Source organism: Canis lupus, chromosome 14 (assembly GCF_048164855.1).
Source record: "Canis lupus baileyi chromosome 14, mCanLup2.hap1, whole genome shotgun sequence".
NCBI lineage: Eukaryota > Metazoa > Chordata > Mammalia > Carnivora > Canidae > Canis > Canis lupus.
In genome coordinates, this window is record NC_132851.1 from 50,241,823 (window position 1) to 50,259,716 (window position 17,894).

The 17,894-nt window shown below is 39.4% G+C and overlaps 1 protein-coding gene across 8 annotated transcripts in view; it reads left to right on the plus strand.

Moving 5' to 3' along the window:
* Positions 1 to 1,999: 1,999 nt before the first annotated feature.
* The window catches only part of EXOC1 (exocyst complex component 1), a 67,107-nt gene continuing 51,212 nt past the window's right edge, over positions 2,000 to 17,894 (plus strand). For all 8 annotated transcript variants that reach the window (XM_072775115.1, XM_072775117.1, XM_072775119.1 and 5 more), the window contains exons 1-2: positions 2,000 to 2,158; positions 7,332 to 7,465. In XM_072775115.1, the coding sequence (XP_072631216.1) occupies positions 7,342 to 7,465 (124 nt within the window). In that variant the 5' untranslated portion in view covers positions 2,000 to 2,158; positions 7,332 to 7,341. The remainder of the gene's footprint in view (positions 2,159 to 7,331; positions 7,466 to 17,894) is intronic.

Here is a 17,894-nt window from a genome sequence, read left to right on the forward strand (position 1 = left end):
TCCAAGAGGGGAAAGGGGAGAGAATAATTTTTGGACCAAAAGTTGAGATGCCTGATAAGACATGCAAATGCAAATGTTGGGGAGATGGTGTATACACAAATCTGGAGTTCAGGAAAGAAGTCCAGACTTCTAAAACTCAATTCACTGAATCCTAGCTTTGAAGAGGGCCACAAACATACAGTTGTTAATTTACAAAACAACAACAACAGGACAAAATAGCACGTGCAATTGTCACATAAATAGTGTCCACAGTAAGAGTTCTAGTACTGGGCACGAAAGGCCAAATGAGTCTTTTTAAAGATAATACTAGATATAGATCCTGCTCTTAAAAGGAAGATCATTTAATGAAATTGAAAAGCATTTGAGGTAGCATTCACTAGAGCATATTAAACTCAGTAGCAAATAGGTCTTTACTAACTCTGATTTTGGGGCAGCCTGAGTAGCTCAGCAGTTTAGTGCTGCCTTCAGCCCAGGGCCTGATCCTGGAGACCCGGGATCGAGTCCCACGTCTGGCTCCTTGCATGGAACCTGCTTCTCCCTCTGCCTCTGCCTGTGTCTGTGCCTCTTTCTGTGCCTCTCATGAATAAGTAAATAAAAAATCTAAAAAAAAAAAAAAAACTAACCCTGATATTTTTCCTACCAAATTATATACTCAGGGATCCCTGGGTGGCGCAGCGGTTTAGCGCCTGCCTTTGGACCAGGGCGCGATCCTGGAGACCCAGGATCGAATCCCACGTCAGGCTCCCGGCATGGAGCCTGCTTCTCCCTCTGCCTATGTCTCTGCCTCTCTCTCTCTCTCTCTGTGTGACTATCATAAATTAAAAAAAAAAAAAATTATATACTCAGACACTAGAGGATACTTTACACAACTTATTTTTCTCTTTTTCAGTGACTCCATCCCTGATAGAGTGAGTTACTTCCTCTTTTGTAGTCTCTTATCTACCTTTGTTGTTGGAATTACCTCACCAAACTGTAATTTATCCATGTATTTAAGTCTGTTCCCCCAAGGAGAGTGTGCCCTCTTCTGAATGGGATCCTTGCATTTGTATCTCCAGCACCTGACACAATGCCTGGTATAGAAGTTGCACTTTGTCCAAAAAAAAAAAAAAAAAAAAAAAAAAAGAATGCATACATGAATGGACCCTGCAGAACACCTACAAAAGATTGTGTTGAGCAGGAGCAAAGAAATCATGCCTTCGAATTCCCAGCACACTTATCTAACCTGTACCTCTCGTTGGTCACTTATCTTATTTTATGTATATTTGTACCTACCAAACTGTGAACTGTTTCAGGGTAGGATTTAGGTCTGAATCACCTCTGCACCTGGATCAAAGTGCCTGGCATAAAACCAGTGCCAAGAATATGGAATACGAATTACCTGTCTTGCAACCAGCAACCTTGGCACCATTGGTGCTTCTCAAACTTACATGTGCGTAGACGTCATTTTGTTAAGATGCAGATTCAGATTCAATAGATGCGAATATTCAATAGGTCTGCGGAGAGGCTGCAGGATCTAAAAAGGCCTCAGACAGCTGACGCCCTACCAGCTGGTCTGAGGACCACACTTTGACCATCAAGGTGCGTACATCAACAGTTCTCAATCTTAGCTGCATGTTAGGATCTTCTCGGAAGATTTTGAGAATAGTCTGGGTCCCCACCCCTCGGAAATTCTGATTTAAGTCCTTTAAACTCCCCACGCTGTAAGTAGCAAGGATCTAGAGTTAACAGAGCTTTACATACACAGAAAGAGAAAACACTTAATCGGACCGCTTCTTAAATGAAATTGCAGAAAATATCGGGATAAATAACTCTTCTAAAAAAAAAGTAACCTCGCGCCGACACCAGTATTCCCAGGTGCCAAGTCCGTCTCCGAGCAAGAGCGGCCCCGCCCCCGCCCCCTTGACACGCCCCCCGCCCCGCCCCGCCCCGCCCCCGCGAGACCTTGCCCGCCCCGCCCCGCCCCGCCCACCAGCGCCCCTCCTCCCTCCTCTACGGGGTCGACTTCCGGCGTGGCGTTGTCACGTGCCCGGAAACGGGAAGTGGTGGCGGAACGGCTCAGTTGACGGGCTCATCCTTGTAGCGGTGGCCGCCCCGGCCCTGCCCGGTGTCTGTCTTGGAGGACCTGCCTCGGCACAGCCGGGCTCGGTCCGGCCTTGCGGTAAGCCTTGGGCCGTGGCTGCCCCGTAGTCCCGGCGGCGGCCGACCCACTAGCACCCAGGCGGGCGCCGAGGTCTGAGGCGGCGCCTCGGCCCCTCTGCTGGCTCCGCGGCCGGGTGGGGTACCCCTCTCTCCGCGGTCTGGGTCAGGCGCACAGCCCGTTAGGAGCATCCACCACCTCCTTGCTGTCCGGGCGGCTGGGAGAGCAGACCTCACACATCCCTTCCCGGTTTCACCCATAAGAACCAAGATTTCATTTGTGCAAAACGGCCCTGATCTTTTTTTGCTCTCTGGCGTGGGCCAGGAGAGGAGGGCGTGACGATGCCTTCTTCATAGTCCAAATCCACATTTTCTTGTAGATCTCGGAAGCGCACTCCCCTGTCCGTGTCACGGCTTCCTCGTCTGCGTGACAATGCTCCGCTTGCCGAGTTGCCTCCATAGCACACGGGGCCCGACCCACGCGGACACTCCCATTGACAAGCTCTTTGTCGCGCAGTGTAATGGTCCCACTGAGGGTTTTTTTTTTTTTAAAGATTTTATTTATTCATGAGAATGAGAGAGGGAGAGGCAGGCTCCATGCAGGGAGCCCGACGCAGCGATCCGGGTCTCCCGGGTCACGCCCTGGGCCGAAGGCAGGTGCTAAACCGCTGAGCCAGCCAGGGAATCCCCGGTACCACTGAGTTTAAGGAAACAAGAACCAGTGGCTGACTATTTCTGGAACGTGGTCAGACCTGGATTCTTAAACCTGGAAGATAGTTTTAGAGGAGCTGATGACTTATTCACTGACTTACACAAAGGTGCTCTAAAGGCTGGACCCTTAGAACGTAAATGCGACGGAAGCACGATCTTGTCTTCCTGAGCATGTCTGTCATATTCACCTCTAATGTAGAACAGTGGGTGATGCTTAGTAGGCATCAGTACTTGCTGAATGAACAAGGGTGGCATCGAGCTTTCCATTATGCCTAACTCCTTTATGAGGTATAACCAGTCCTCTTTTGCTTTATACTTAACCCAACACTCATTGTTGCTTTTGACCCAAGAGGCACCGTGTGGTCAACGCTGACCACTATTATTCATTTGACCAGTTTTTACTATTCAGTTCAGGTTATCTCAAGGGGTATTTGCTGAGTACCTTCTTTTTTGTTTAAGATTTTATTTATTTATTCATGATAGATATATATGTAGAGAGAGGCAGGCTCCATGCAGGGAGCCCGACGTGGGACTGGATCCCGGGTCTCCAGGATCACACCCTGGGCCAAAGGCAGGCGCTAAACCACTGTGCCACCCAGGGATCCCTGCTGAGTACCTTCTAAGAAATAACACAGAACAATGCTGGAGAACCTCTTCTCTCTCTCTCTCTCTCTCTCTCTCTCTCTCTGAGTTCTTGAGGTCTACAAGCTTATGATCTCATGAACCAATTGAACAGCAAGTGCTTGATTGTTTAGTAAATACAAAAATTGCTCTAGCAATCAGGAGGAGAGATCAGTTTGGATTAAGATCATTATTGAATCAATTCCACATAAACTATGAAGTGTAATTAGGGTTTGGGTAGATGATACTCCCTGCATGGAAAAGCACTAAGCAAAGATGTAAAGACTGCACCAAGGAGAGGGCTTGGACTGGAAGATCTGTATTTGGGAACCTTGGGGAAATACGGAGCAGGGACATATTGTGATGAAAGCTATGTTTATTTTTTTTAATTTTTATTTATTTATGATAGTCACAGAGAGAGAGAGAGAGGCAGAGACATAGGCAGAGGGAGAAGCAGGCTCCATGCACCGGGAGCCCGATGTGGGATTCGATCCCAGGTCTCCAGGATCGCTCCCTGGGCCAAAGGCAGGCGCTAAACCGCTGCGCCACCCAGGGATCCCCGAAAGCTATGTTTAAATATTATTTGTTTATCAAGGATTTGGGGATTGTGGCAACTTGCAAAGAGATAACCAGATACTGAAGTGTTAAATGGATATAGTTGATGTGAACCTGGATTAGTGTGTTAGCAGTGGGAACAGAAAGGAAGGGTAAATTACACGTAGATGAGAGGAAATTAGTAGAATGTGGCATTAAGATTTCATGTTGACATGGAGGAGGAGAATCAAATATGATGGATTTTGAACCTGGACATTTGCTTAACAGGTGTGAGAGTTGGAAAGGGGGAATCAGGGAAACTTTAGTTGTCATGTTATTTGTTGCTATCATTTTGCTTAATTTTGTAATGCCTGCTATGTCTTTGCCAATTTCTAGGAATACAAAGATGAATAAGATACGGTACTTTCCTACAAAGTGCTGCTTTTAATGGGGGAGAGAATACAACTAACTAGAAAATATGGTTTGCTACTCTGTTAGCAGAGTAGAGGGGAAATGTTTGAGAAATATAAAAGAATTATTCTTTTTGTGTGTGTGACTACTTCCCAGAAGAGGTGACATTTTAGCAGGATCTTGAAGATTGAGTTGGAATTTCCTAGGGGGAAAAGAATTCCAGGAAAAGGAAATTGCATGAACAAAGCCCAGAGATAGAAAAGTAAAGTGGCCATCATCCAGAGTAGCTTGGACATAGGATAGAGTAGAGCTTTTAATACAGTGTCTAAGCCCTAGAACATATTAAGTGATTAGTAACATAGACACAAAATATTACAATAGGTAGAATGGATGTTGGAATGGGTGAAGATGTAATGAGATGGAGAAAAAAGCAGTTGGGGAAAAATCGTACTTCATGGCTTCCTAATCTTCTGCAGGGTAGATGACAACATCATTTGCTGACACTAGAGTTGGGGATTGAAGAAGATAAAGATCTGCAATACACTGATGGAGAATAGGAAGAGGAGTCATCAAAGGAAATGTTAAAGGGTTACTGAGCAATAGTGAAAGTCTAGCTTTGATCAGATTTAGATATTTGTAAAGAATGCAATGAACATAAGTATATGGCCTTCTTAAGTGGTGTACGGTAGCCCATAAGTAGTGGAGAAAAATACAGTTCACGGAGATTGATAAAGCATGGTGAACTAATCTACAAACAGATAAGATAATTGAAGAAGATAGTATGGGTGAAAACTGCCTCCAGGCTAGGTTGGAAAAGAAATTAAGCTGGAGAGTCCAGAGAGAGGATGAGAACAGGAAGGAGGGGGAGGTCAGAACACTAAAAGGCCAAGATTAGGTGAAAAAGGAATGGATGTGGGAAGATGTGATTTCTTGTGAGAAAAGCAATTTTTCAAACTGGGGCAGAAATTGAAGTTTCACAGATTGAGTAAGACATAGAAGATACCTAGTTTCCAAAATTGTCATTGTGTTATAAAAATTCATTCTGTGTCTTTTAAAATTCATAATTTCTTCATTTTCCCTAGAAACGGTATTAGAAGTTAATTTCCTAAGCAAATTCACATTGGAAAATAGTAATGTGAGTGTGTGTATATATATATACATTATATATACATACATTTAAAAATAAAGTTGAAAAGAGATTTTTAAAAATATTTAAGTTGACATTTGAAGAAAGACATTGAATTTAGTGAGAAACCTCTTTCTTTATAATAGCTTTATTGAGATATAATTCGTATACTATAAAACTCACCTTCTCAAGTGTATGATTCAATTTTTAGTATATTCACAAAGTTTTACAACCATCACTATCTAATTCTTTTTTTTTTTTTAAAGATTTTATTTATTTATTAATGAGAGACACAGAGAGAGAGAGAGAGAGAGAGAGAGAGAGAGAGGCAGAGACACAGGCTCCATGCAGGGAGCCCGATGTGGGACTCAATCCAGGGTCTCCAGGATCAGGCCCTGGGCTGAAGTGAAGGCGGTGCTAACCTGCTGAGCCACCAGGGCTGCCCTACTATCTAATTCAAGGGCATTTTCAGCACCTCAAAAGAAACTCCATACCCATTAATAGCCATTCCCCATTCCTTCTTGCCCCTAACCCCTAGCAACCACAAATCATTTTGTCTTCATGGATTTGTCTATTCTGGACATTTCATGTAAACAAAATCATAGAATATGTGGTCTTTTAACTGACTTCTTTCACTTAACGTAGTGTTTTCAAATTTCAGTGTTGTAGCATATATCAGTACTTCATTCCTTTTTATGGACAAATAATATTCCTCTGTAGATATACTTCATTTTGTTATATCATTTCATGAGTTGGTGGATATTTGAGTTGTATCTATCTTTTGGCTATTGGGGATAATGCTGCTATGAACTTTCATGTACAAGTTTTTGTGTGGACATATATTTTCAGTTCTCTTGAGTATATACAAAGTAATAAAATTGGTGGGTCATATGGTAATTTCATATTTAACTTCTTGAGGAACTGCCAAACTGTTTTTCCAAAGTGGCTGCAGCTTTTTACAATCACCAGCAATGTATGAAAGAGTTTCTTTGGGCAGCCTGGATGGCTCAGCGGTTTAGAGCCACCTTCAGCCCAGGGCGTGATCCTGGACACCCAGGATCACCTCCGGCTTTCTACATGGAGCCTGCTTCTCCCTCTGCCTGTGTCTCTTCCTCTTCTCTCTCTCTCTCTCTCTCTCTCTGTGTGTGTTTGTGTGTCTCTCATGAATAAGTAAATAGAATCTTTTTTTTTTTAAAAAAAAAGGGAGTTTCTTTTTCTCCACATCTTTACCAACACTTGTCTTTTTAATTTTAGCCATTCCAGTGAATGGCTAAATATATATAAATTCCATATATATATATAAATAAGTTATATAAAGTTGTAATTATCACATTTGTTTTTGGTTTGCATTTCCCTAGTGGTTAATGATGTTGAGCATCTTTTCATGTACTTATTGGCCATTTGTATATTTTCTTTGGAGAAAAGTCTATTCAGATCCTTTGCTCAGCTTTTAATTGGGTTTTTTTAATTGTTGAGTTGTAAAGAACTCCTTATAGAGGAAATTTATATTTAAATATTGTGCACGGGGCTTTTTTTCTTAAAACATTTTTGTACCTTAATATTTGGTAGGCACTTCCAAAATTTTTAGAGTTTGATAATGCTGGTTCTCTATAATTTCTTTTCCAAACATACAGCTTTTTATTTTTATGATGTTGGTTTGTTGATGTATGAAATCATTCTTCCTATGCTTATTAGCCACAAATAAGATCATTTTTTAAATCATAAGTGGAACAATATGAGATAGAATGGTATTGAGAATGACCTTAATATCTATACTCTCAATTTTTTTTAGCTGATTAAGAATGACAGCAATCAAGCATGCGTTACAAAGAGATATTTTTACACCAAATGATGAACGCCTGCTGAGTATTGTCAATGTCTGCAAAGCAGGAAAAAAGAAAAAGAACTGTTTTTTGTGTGCTACAGGTGGGTATTTAGTTAGAAAAAGCTCGTTTGGCATTCTTTTATTGTTTTATTCACCAGGGGACATTTCCTCTCATTTTTAGTATTCTCATTGTCTCTGTAATTGGAAAGACTGTTGGGCCAACAAATTCATTTTTTAAATTGCCTTTAATTAAATATCGAGTAGATACTAAAGAATCTATACCGAGTATATAAGGTGTAAAGATTAACCATACAGCAAACACTCGTGTGCTTACCACCTAATGTAAGAAGAATATTACTATTACTGTTCGTGAAGTGTCCTGTGCACCCTTTCCTAAGCCCATTCCCTTCCCCCACTCATTAAGAAGTAGCTAGTGTCCTGAATTTTGGTTTAGTCTTTCCTTGCTTTTTTTATCATTTCACTATATATATATATTTAATCTCAAATAACATATTGTTTGGTTTCGCATGTCTTTGAAATTTACAGGAATTGAATCACAGTGCATATATCTTTTTGTGACTTTTTCCACTCAGTATTATGTTCATGTTCATGAGTTTTATTTCTGTTTTTTTCATGTAACCATAATTCTTTCATTTTCGCTCCTATGGAGTGTTCTACTCTATGAGAGTTATCAGTTTAATTACACAGTCTACTAATGATGAACATTAGGTTTGTTTTCAGGTTTTACTGTTCAGACAGTACTTCTATGAACATGTTTGTCTTTGTCTCATGTATATAGGCAATAATTTTCTTTTTTTTTTCAATTTTTAAAAATTTGTTTATTTCAGAGAGAGCGCACACGTGTATGGGCGGGGGGGCAGAGGGAGAAACAGGCTCCTCGCTGAGCAGGGAGCTCAATGTGAGGCTCGATCCCAATCCCAGGACCCTGGGATCATGACCTGAATCAAAGGCAGGTACTTAACTGACTGAGCCACCCAGGGGCCCCTAGGCAAGAATTTTCTAGGGTAGATACCTAATGTGAAATTGCTGGGATATAGGCATAAATGTTCAACACTAATACCAAATTATTTTCAAAAGTAGTCAGGTTGGTTTTCTTTTCTTTTTTTTTTTTTAAAGATTTTATTTATTTATTCATGAGAAACACACACAAACAGAGAGGCAGAGACACAGGCAGAGGGAGAAGCAGGCTCCATACAGGGAGCCTGAGATGGGACTCAGTCCCGGGTCTCCAGGATCATGCCCTGGGCTGAAAGCACTTAACCGCTGAGGCACCCAGGCATCCCATCATACTGGTTTTCAATCCCACAAGCAGTGTGTGTTTTGAGTTCTTTTTCTACATCCTAGTAAAAACTTGGTTTTGACACTTAGTTTTGACAGACATAATTGATTCCAACCTGGTGGAAGTAATATGTAAAATAATATCTCCTTGTGGTTTTAAATTTTCATATAAATGATGAAATTGAGCACCTTTTCATGAGTTTATTGGCCATTTAGTTACCTTGTCTTAGTAATTTGCCTTAAAGCCTTTTGCTTATTTCTCTGTTGTATTGGTTGCTTTTTTACAGATTTGTACAAGTTCTATATATTTACCAATCCTGTATTGTTTATATGCCTCCCAGTTTGTGGCTTGTGTATGAGCTTTTTATGAAATTTCTAATTTTAATGAAATCACATTTGTCAATCTGATCCTATATGGCTTCCAGTTTTTTTATATTATTTAAGACAGATATACTTCCATAGAGAGGTGCCTCTTGGTTGAGCATGCAACTCCTGATCTCAGCTCAGGTTTTCATCACAGGGTTGTGAGTTCAAGCCCCAGCACGGAGCCTACTTAAAAAAAAAAAAAAAAGAAATATATATATATATATATATACATACACACACGCACGCACGCACGCACACACACTTCCCTGGAGTAATAAAAGTATTCTCCTATACCATGTTCTAAAGATTTTATATTTTTGCCATTCACATTTTAGTTTTTGCTTTAGTTTAAAAACTTTAGTTTTTACCTGTGTCCTTGTGATGAAGTATGTATGCCTATTTCTGGGTTCTCCTGTATCTGGCTTTTATTTTGTCTTGTTTTGGTTCTTTATTCTTCTACCTAAATTTTAGAATCCACTTGGCAAGTTCCAGATTCTGTTGGGATTTTAATTAGGATTGTTTTGAATTGTCATTCAGTTCAAAGAGAACTTGCATTTTCATGATATTGGGTCTTCTTGTCCATGGACATAGTGCAGTTCTCCATTTATCTAGGTCTTCTTTAATGCCTTTCAATAAGTTTTACAATTTTAAAGACTTTCAATAAGTTACATAGTTTCAAAGGTTTTACACATATGTTGTATTTATTCCTAGATTTTTTGATACTATAATAAATAATAACTTATTAGTATTAATACATTTTAAAGACTTTAATTTTTTTTATAGCAGTTTAGGTTTACAACAAAGTGGGAAGTACACAGATGTCCTATATATCCCCTGCCCCCATGTATGTGTACCCTCCTCCTTTATCAATATTGCTAGCAACAATGACAACAGTTTGTGGCCAAGAATGAACCTATATTGACACATAGTAATCATCCAAAGTCCCTAGTTTACCTTAATGTTCACCCTTAGTATTGTGCATTGTATGATTTTGGACAAATGTATAATGAAATATATCTATCATTGTAATATCATACAGGATATTTTCACTGCCCTAAAAATCCTGTGTGTTCTGCCTATTAATCTGTCTCCAACCTCTACTCTTTTCAACCACTGTTCATTTTACTTGCATGATTCTGCCTTTTCCAGAATGTCATATAGTTGGAATCATACAGTATGTCTGTAGCCTGTTCAGATTGGCTTCTTTCAGTTAGTAGTCTGCATTTACGTTCCTCTATGCCCTTTCATAACTTGATAGCCATGAAATAATAATATTCCATGCCTAGATGTATCTCATTTTATCTACTCACCTGCTGTGGAGGATATCTCGATTGTCAATTTAACAATTATGCATAAAACTACTATAAGCACTCATGTGGATTTTTGCATGGAGCTAAGTTTTCAACTCCTTTGGCTGACTACCAAGGAGTGTGATTGCTGGATCATATGGTAAGAGTATGTTTAGTTTTGTAAGAAATTGCCAAACTTTCTACCAAAGTGGCTGTATCATTTTGCAATGCCACCAGCAATGCCTCAGAGTTTCTGTTGCTCCACATTTTTGTCAGCATTTGTTGTTGTCAGGTTCTGGAAATTGGCCATACTAATAGGTGTATAATCATCTTATTTGTTATCTATATATTTTCTTTGGGAAATGTCTGTTAAAATCTTTGGCTATTTTTTAATTAGGTTTTTTTTTTCTTATTGTTGAGTTTTAAGAGTCCTTTTGTATAGGGGTACCTGGATGGCACAGTCAGTTAAGCATCTAACTCTTAGTTTTAGCTCAGGTTGTGATCTTAAAGTTGTGAGATGGAGCCCTGAGTTCATCATGGAGTCTGCTTAAGACTCTCTTTCTCTGCTCCTTCCCCACTACATGCATGCTCCGTCTCTCTCTCTCTATCTCTCTCAAATAAATAAATCTTAAAAAAAAAAAAAAAGAGTATGGGACGCCTGGGTGGCTCAGCAGTTGGGCATCTGCCTTTGGCTCAGGGCATCATCCTGGGTCCAGGAATCAAGTCCCGCATCAGGTTCCCTGCAAGGAGCCTGCTTATGTCTCTGCGTCTCTGTGTTTCTCTCATGAATAAATAAATAAAATCATTTTTTAAAAAAAAGTCCTTTGTACATTTTAGGTAACATTCCTTCATTAGATGTGTCTTTGGCAAATATTTTCTTGCAGTCTGGCTTGTGTTCTAATTCTCTTGATGTCTTTTGCAGAGCAGAAGCTTTTAGTTTTTTTAACATAAATATGTTTTAAAAATCATTTCTTGTTAGAATCTAGAAATACAGTTGGTTTTTTATATGCATTTCTATATCAATCTTGCTAAACTTATTAATTCTAATAATTTGTCCATAGACTCTTTGTAAATAGTGATATTTTCTTCCTTCCTTTATAGTCTTTATATTTTTTATTTGTTTTTGTTGCTTTAGTCTGCTGGCTAGGACTGTCAATATAGTGTTGATCTCAAAGCGAATGGCTTCACTTTTTAATGGCAGTGGTTTTTTTGTAGCTATCCTCTACAATGCTAAAGGGAGTTCCCTTCTATTCCTGACTTTTTACTTTGTTTCTTTTTGTTTTTTTATCATTGAATGAGTGTTCAATTTTATCAAATACTTTTTCAAATCATTGAGATTATCATATAGTTTTCTTAATTTGTTGGTGGTGATTGCACTTGGTTTTTAGAATGATAAATTGTGTTCTTTTTTTTTAAGATTTTATTTATTCATGAGAGACACAGAAAGAGAGGCAGAGACATAGGCAGAGGGAGAAGTAGGCTCCCCACTGGGAGCCTGATGCAGGACTCGATCCCAGGACCCCAGGATCCCGACCTGAGCCAAAGGCAAACACACCACCGCTGAGCCACCCAGGCACCCCTGTAAATTGAGTTCTTGGAATAACCTAACTCAATCATGATGTACCATATGCCATCAATTATAGTATATATTATTATTTTATGTACCACTCAAAAAAATACTGTGGTATTGCATCAGTTGTTAAGACATATTCTCATTTCAGAGATCTGAAAAGGTGGAAAAAAATATACATCTCAGAATACTATCTTTTGTATATGCCCTTGGATTAAGTTTGCCAATGCAGTGTTTGTTTGTAGTTATTTATATATTTGTAGTTATAAGAGTTTCCCCCGTGTTCATTAGTGACATGGTCCTGCCATTTTCTTTTGTACACTATCTTTGGCTCTACAACCAAAATCATAAAGTAAAGTAAGTTGGGAATGTTCCCTTGTTTTCTGTAGAGTGGAATAGTTATGTATGTTTGGAACGTTTCCTTGGAAAGCTTGGCAAAACATACCAGTAAAACTGCATTGGACTAGGTTTTTGGGAAGAGATTTTTCACTTACTAATGCAATTTCTTTAATAGGTTATAGAATTTTTCCATATTTTCTATTAAGTCAGTTTTGGTAAGTTTTACATTTTTTTTTCTATTTTTTTTTAGAGATTCAACCACTTCATCTAAAATTTTAAATGTACTGGCATTCACTCCAATCCATCCACTATTCTGCTGCCAGAGTAATTTTTAGAAACAAACTAGAACATGTCATTTCCCTAATTAAAATCCTCTAAGAGCACCCCCAACAAGAGCATACAGGCCCTTTGTGATCTGAACTTTCATCGTTTTTGGTAACTTCATTCCATCCACTTTCTTACATGTACAATTCATATTGTACTACTAATCGCTGTTCTGTGAGACGGTGCTAGGCTCTTTCAAGTCACTTGGCTTCACATTAGTCAGTCATTCTTTTTTTTTTTTTTTTTTAATTGGTGTTCAATTTACCAACATACAGAATAACCCCCGGTGCCCGTCACCCAATCACTCCCACCCCCGGCCCTCCTCCCCTTCTACCACCCCTAGTTCGTTTCCCAGAGTTAGCAGTCTTTACGTTCTGTCTCCCTTTCTGATATTTCCCACACATTTCTTCTCCCTTCCCTTATATTCCCTTTCACTATTATTTATATTCCCCACATGAATGAGAACATACAATGTTTGTCCTTCTCCGACTGACTTACTTCACTCAGCATAATACCCTCCAGTTCCATCCACGTTGAAGCAAATGGTGGGTATTTGTCATTTCTAATAGCTGAGTAATATTCCATTGTATACATAAACCACATATTCTTTATCCATTCATCTTTCAATGGACACCGAGGCTCCTTCCACAGTTTGGCTATTGTGGCCATTGCTGCTATAAACATCGGGGTGCAGGTGTCCCGGCGTTTCATTGCATCTGAATCTTTGGGGTAAATCCCCAACAGTGCAATTGCTGGGTCGTAGGGCAGGTCTATTTTTAACTGTTTGAGGAACCTCCACACAGTTTTCCAGAGTGGCTGCACCAGTTCACATTCCCACCAGCAGTGTAAGAGGGTTCCCTTTTCTCCGCATCCTCTCCAACATTTGTTGTTTCCTGCCTTGTTAATTTGCCCCATTCTCACTGGTGTGAGGTGGTATCTCATTGTGGTTTTGATTTGTATTTCCCTGATGGCAAGTGATGCGGAGCATTTTCTCATATGCATGTTGGCCATGTCTATGTCTTCCTCTGTGAGATTTCTGTTCATGTCTTTTGCCCATTTCATGATTGGATTGTTTGTTTCTTTGGTGTTGAGTTTAAGAAGTTCTTTATAGATCTTGGAAAGTAGCCCTTTATCTGATATGTCATTTGCAAATATCTTCTCCCATTCTGTAGGTTGTCTTTTAGTTTTATTGACTGTATCCTTTGCTGTGCAAAAGCTTCTTATCTTGATGAAGTCCCAATAGTTCATTTTTGCTTTTGTTTCTTTTGCCTTCGTGGATGTATCTTGCAAGAAGTTACTGTGGCCGAGTTCAAAAAGGGTGTTGCCTGTGTTCTTCTCTAGGATTTTGATGGAATCTTGTCTCACATTTAGATCTTTCATCCATTTTGAGTTTATCTTTGTGTATGGTGAAAGAGAGTGGTCTAGTTTCATTCTTCTGCATGTGGATGTCCAATTTTCCCAGCACCATTTATTGAAGAGACTGTCTTTCTTCCAATGGATAGTCTTTCCTCCTTTATCGAATATTAGCTGACCATAAAGTTCAGGGTCCACTTCTGGGTTCTCTCTTCTGTTCCATTGATCTATGTGTCTGTTTTTGTGCCAGTACCACACTGTCTTGATGACCACAGCTTTGTAGTACAACCTGAAATCTGGCATTGTGATGCCCCCAGATATGTTTTTTTTTTTTTAATTCCCCTGGCTATTCGGGGTCTTTTCTGATTCCACACAAATCTTAAAATAATTTGTTCTAACTCTCTGAAGAAAGTCCATGGTATTTTGATAGGGATTGCATTAAACGTGTATATTGCCCTGGGTAACATTGACATTTTCACAATATTAATTCTGCCAATCCATGAGCATGGAATATTTTTCCATCTCTTTGTGTCTTCCTCAATTTCTTTCAGAAGTGTTCTATAGTTTTGAGGGTATAGATCCTTTACATCTTTGGTTAGGTTTATTCCTAGGTATCTTATGCTTTAGGGTGCAATTGTAAATGGGATTGACTCCTTAATCTCTCTTTCTTCAGTCTCATTGTTAGTGTATAGAAATGCCACTGATTTCTGGGCATTGATTTTGTATCCTGCCACGCTACTGAATTGCTGTATGAGTTCTAGCAATCTTGGGGTGGAGGCTTTTGGGTTTTCTATGTAGAATATCATGTCATCGGCGAAGAGGGAGAGTTTGACTTCTTCTTTGCCAATTTGAATGCCTTTAATGTCTTTTTGTTGTCTGATTGCTGAGGCTAGGACTTCCAGTACTATGTTGAATAGCAGTGGTGAGAGTGGACATCCCTGTCTTGTTCCTGATCTTAGGGGAAAGGCTCCCAGTGCTTCCCCATTGAGAAGGATATTTGCTGTGGGCTTTTCGTAGATGGCTTTTAAGATGTTGAGGAATGTTCCCTCTATCCCTACACTCTGAAGAGTTTTGATCAGGAATGGATGCTGTATTTTGTCAAATGCTTTCTCTGCATCGAATGAGAGGATCATATGGTTCTTGGTTTTTCTCTTGCTGATATGATGAATCTCATTGATTGTTTTACGGGTGTTGAACCAGCCTTGTGTCCCGGGGATAAATCCTACTTGGTCATGGTGAATAATTTTCTTAATGTATTGTTGGATCCTATTGGCCAGTGTCTTGTTGAGAATTTTTGCATCCATGTTCATCAGGGATATTGGTCTGTAATTCTCCTTTTTGGTGGGGTCTTTGTCTGGTTTTGGAATTAAGGTGATGCTGGCCTCATAGAACGAATTTGGAAGTTCTCCATCTCTTTCTATCTTTCCAAACAGCTTTAGGAGAATAGGTATGGTTTCTTCTTTAAACGTTTGATAGAATTCCCCTAGGAAGCCATCTGGCCCTGGACTCTTGTGTCTTGGGAGGTTTCTGATGACTGCTTCAATTTCCTCCCTGGTTATTGGCCTGTTTAGGTTTTCTATTTCTTCCTGTTCCAGTTTTGGTAGTTTGTGGCTTTCCAGGAATGCGTCCATTTCTTCTAGATTGCCTAATTTATTGGCGTATAGCTGTTCATAATATGTTTTTAAAATCGTTTGTATTTCCTTGGTGTTGGTAGTGATCTCTCCTTTCTCATTCATGATTTTATTAATTTGAGTCTTCTCTCTCTTCTTTTTAATAAGGCTGGCTAATGGTTTATCTATCTTATTAATTCTTTCAAAGAACCAACTCCTGGTTCTGTTGATCTGTTCCACAGTTCTTCTGGTCTCGATTTCGTTGAGTTCTGCTTGAATCTTTATTAACTCTCTTCTTCTGCTGGGTGTAGGATCTATTTGCTGTTTTTTCTCTAGCTCCTTTATGTGTAAGATTAGCTTTTGTATTTGAGTTCTTTCCAGTTTTTGAATGGATGCTTGTATTGCGATGTATTTCCCCCTTAGGACTGCTTTTGCTGCATCCCAAAGATTTTGAACGGTTGTATCTTCATTCTCATTAGTTTCCATGAATCTTTTTAATTCTTCCTTAATTTCCTGGTTGACCCTTTCATCTTTTAGCAGGATGGTCCTTAACCTCCACGTGTTTGAGGTCCTTCCAAACTTCTTGTTGTGATTTAGTTCTAATTTCAAGGCATTATGGTCTGAGAATATGCAGGGGACGATCCCAATCTTTTGGTATTGGTTCAGACCCGATTTGTGACCCAGTATGTGGTCTATTCTGGAGAAAGTTCCATGTGCACTTGAGAAGAATGTGTATTCAGTTGAGTTTGGATGTAAAGTTCTGTAGATATCTGTGAAATCCATCTGGTCCAGTGTATCATTTAAAGCTCTCGTTTCTTTGGAGATGTTGTGCTTAGAAGACCTATCGAGTATAGAAAGAGCTAGATTGAAGTCACCAAGTATAAGTGTATTATTATCTAAGTATTTCTTCACTTTGGTTAATAATTGATTTATATATTTGGCAGCTACCACATTCGGGGCATATATATTGAGGATTGTTAAGTCCTCTTATTGGATAGATCCTTTAAGTATGATATAGTGTCCCTCTTCATCTCTCACTACAGATCGGGGTAAATTTTAGTTTATCTGATATAAGGATGGCTACCCCTGCTTTCTTTTGAGGACCATTTGAATGGTAAATGGTTCTCCAACCTTTTATTTTCAGGCTGTAGGTGTCCTTCTGTCTAAAATGAGTCTCTTGTAGACAGCAAATAGATGGGTCATGCTTTTTTATCCAGTCTGAAACCCTGCGCCTTTTGATGGGGTCATTAAGCCCATTCACGTTCAGAGTTACTATTGAGACATATGAGTTTAGTGTCATCATGATATCTATTCAGTCCTTGTTTTTGTGGATTGTTCCACTGAACTTCTTCTTAAAGGGGAATTTTAAGAGTCCCCCTTAAAATTTCTTGCAGAGCTGGTTTGGAGGTCACACATTCTTTCAGTTGCTGCCTGTCTTGGAAGCTCTTTATCTCTCCTTCCATTTTGAATGAGAGCCTTGCTGGATAAAGTATTCTTGGTTGCATGTTCTTCTCATTTAGGACCCTGAATATATCCTGCCAGCCCTTTCTGGCCTGCCAGGTCTCTGTGGAGAGGTCTGCTGTTACCCTAATACTCCTCCCCATAAAAGTCAGGGATTTCTTGTCTCTTGCTGCTTTAAGGTCTTCTCCTTATCTTTGGATTTTGCAAGCTTCACTATTAAATGTCGAGGTGTTGAACGGTTTTTATTGATTTTGGGGGGGAATCTCTCTATTTCCTGGATCTGAATGCCTGTTTCCCTTCCCAGATTAGGAAAGTTTTCAGCTAGAATTTGTTCAAATACATATTCTGGCCCTCTGTCCCTTTCGGCACCCTCGGGAACCCCAGTTAAACGTAGGTTTTTCTTCCTCAGGCTGTCGTTTATTTCCCTTAATCTATCTTCATGGTCTTTTAATTGTTTGTCTCTTTTTTCCTCAGTTTCCCTCTTTGCCATCAACTTGTCTTCTATGTCACTCACTCGTTCTTCCACCTCGTTAACCCTCGTCGTTAGGACTTCTAGTTTGGATTGCATCTCATTCAATTGATTTTTAATTTATGCCTGATTAGCTCTAAATTCTGCAGTCATGAAGTCTCTTGAATCCTTTATGCTTTTTTCTAGAGCCACCAGAAGCTGTATAATAGTGCTTCTGAATTGGCTTTCTGACATTGAATTGTAATCCAGATTTTGTAACTCTGTGGGAGAGAGGACTGTTTCTGATTCTTTCTTTTGAGGTGAGGTTTTCCTTCTAGTCATTTTGCTCAGTGCAGAGTGGCCAAAAGCAAGTTGTATTGGGAAAAAGAGAAAAAGAGAGGAGAGAAAGAAGGAAAGAAAAGAGAAAGAGGAAAAAAAGGAAAAAAAAAAAAGAAAAAGAGAAAGAAAAAG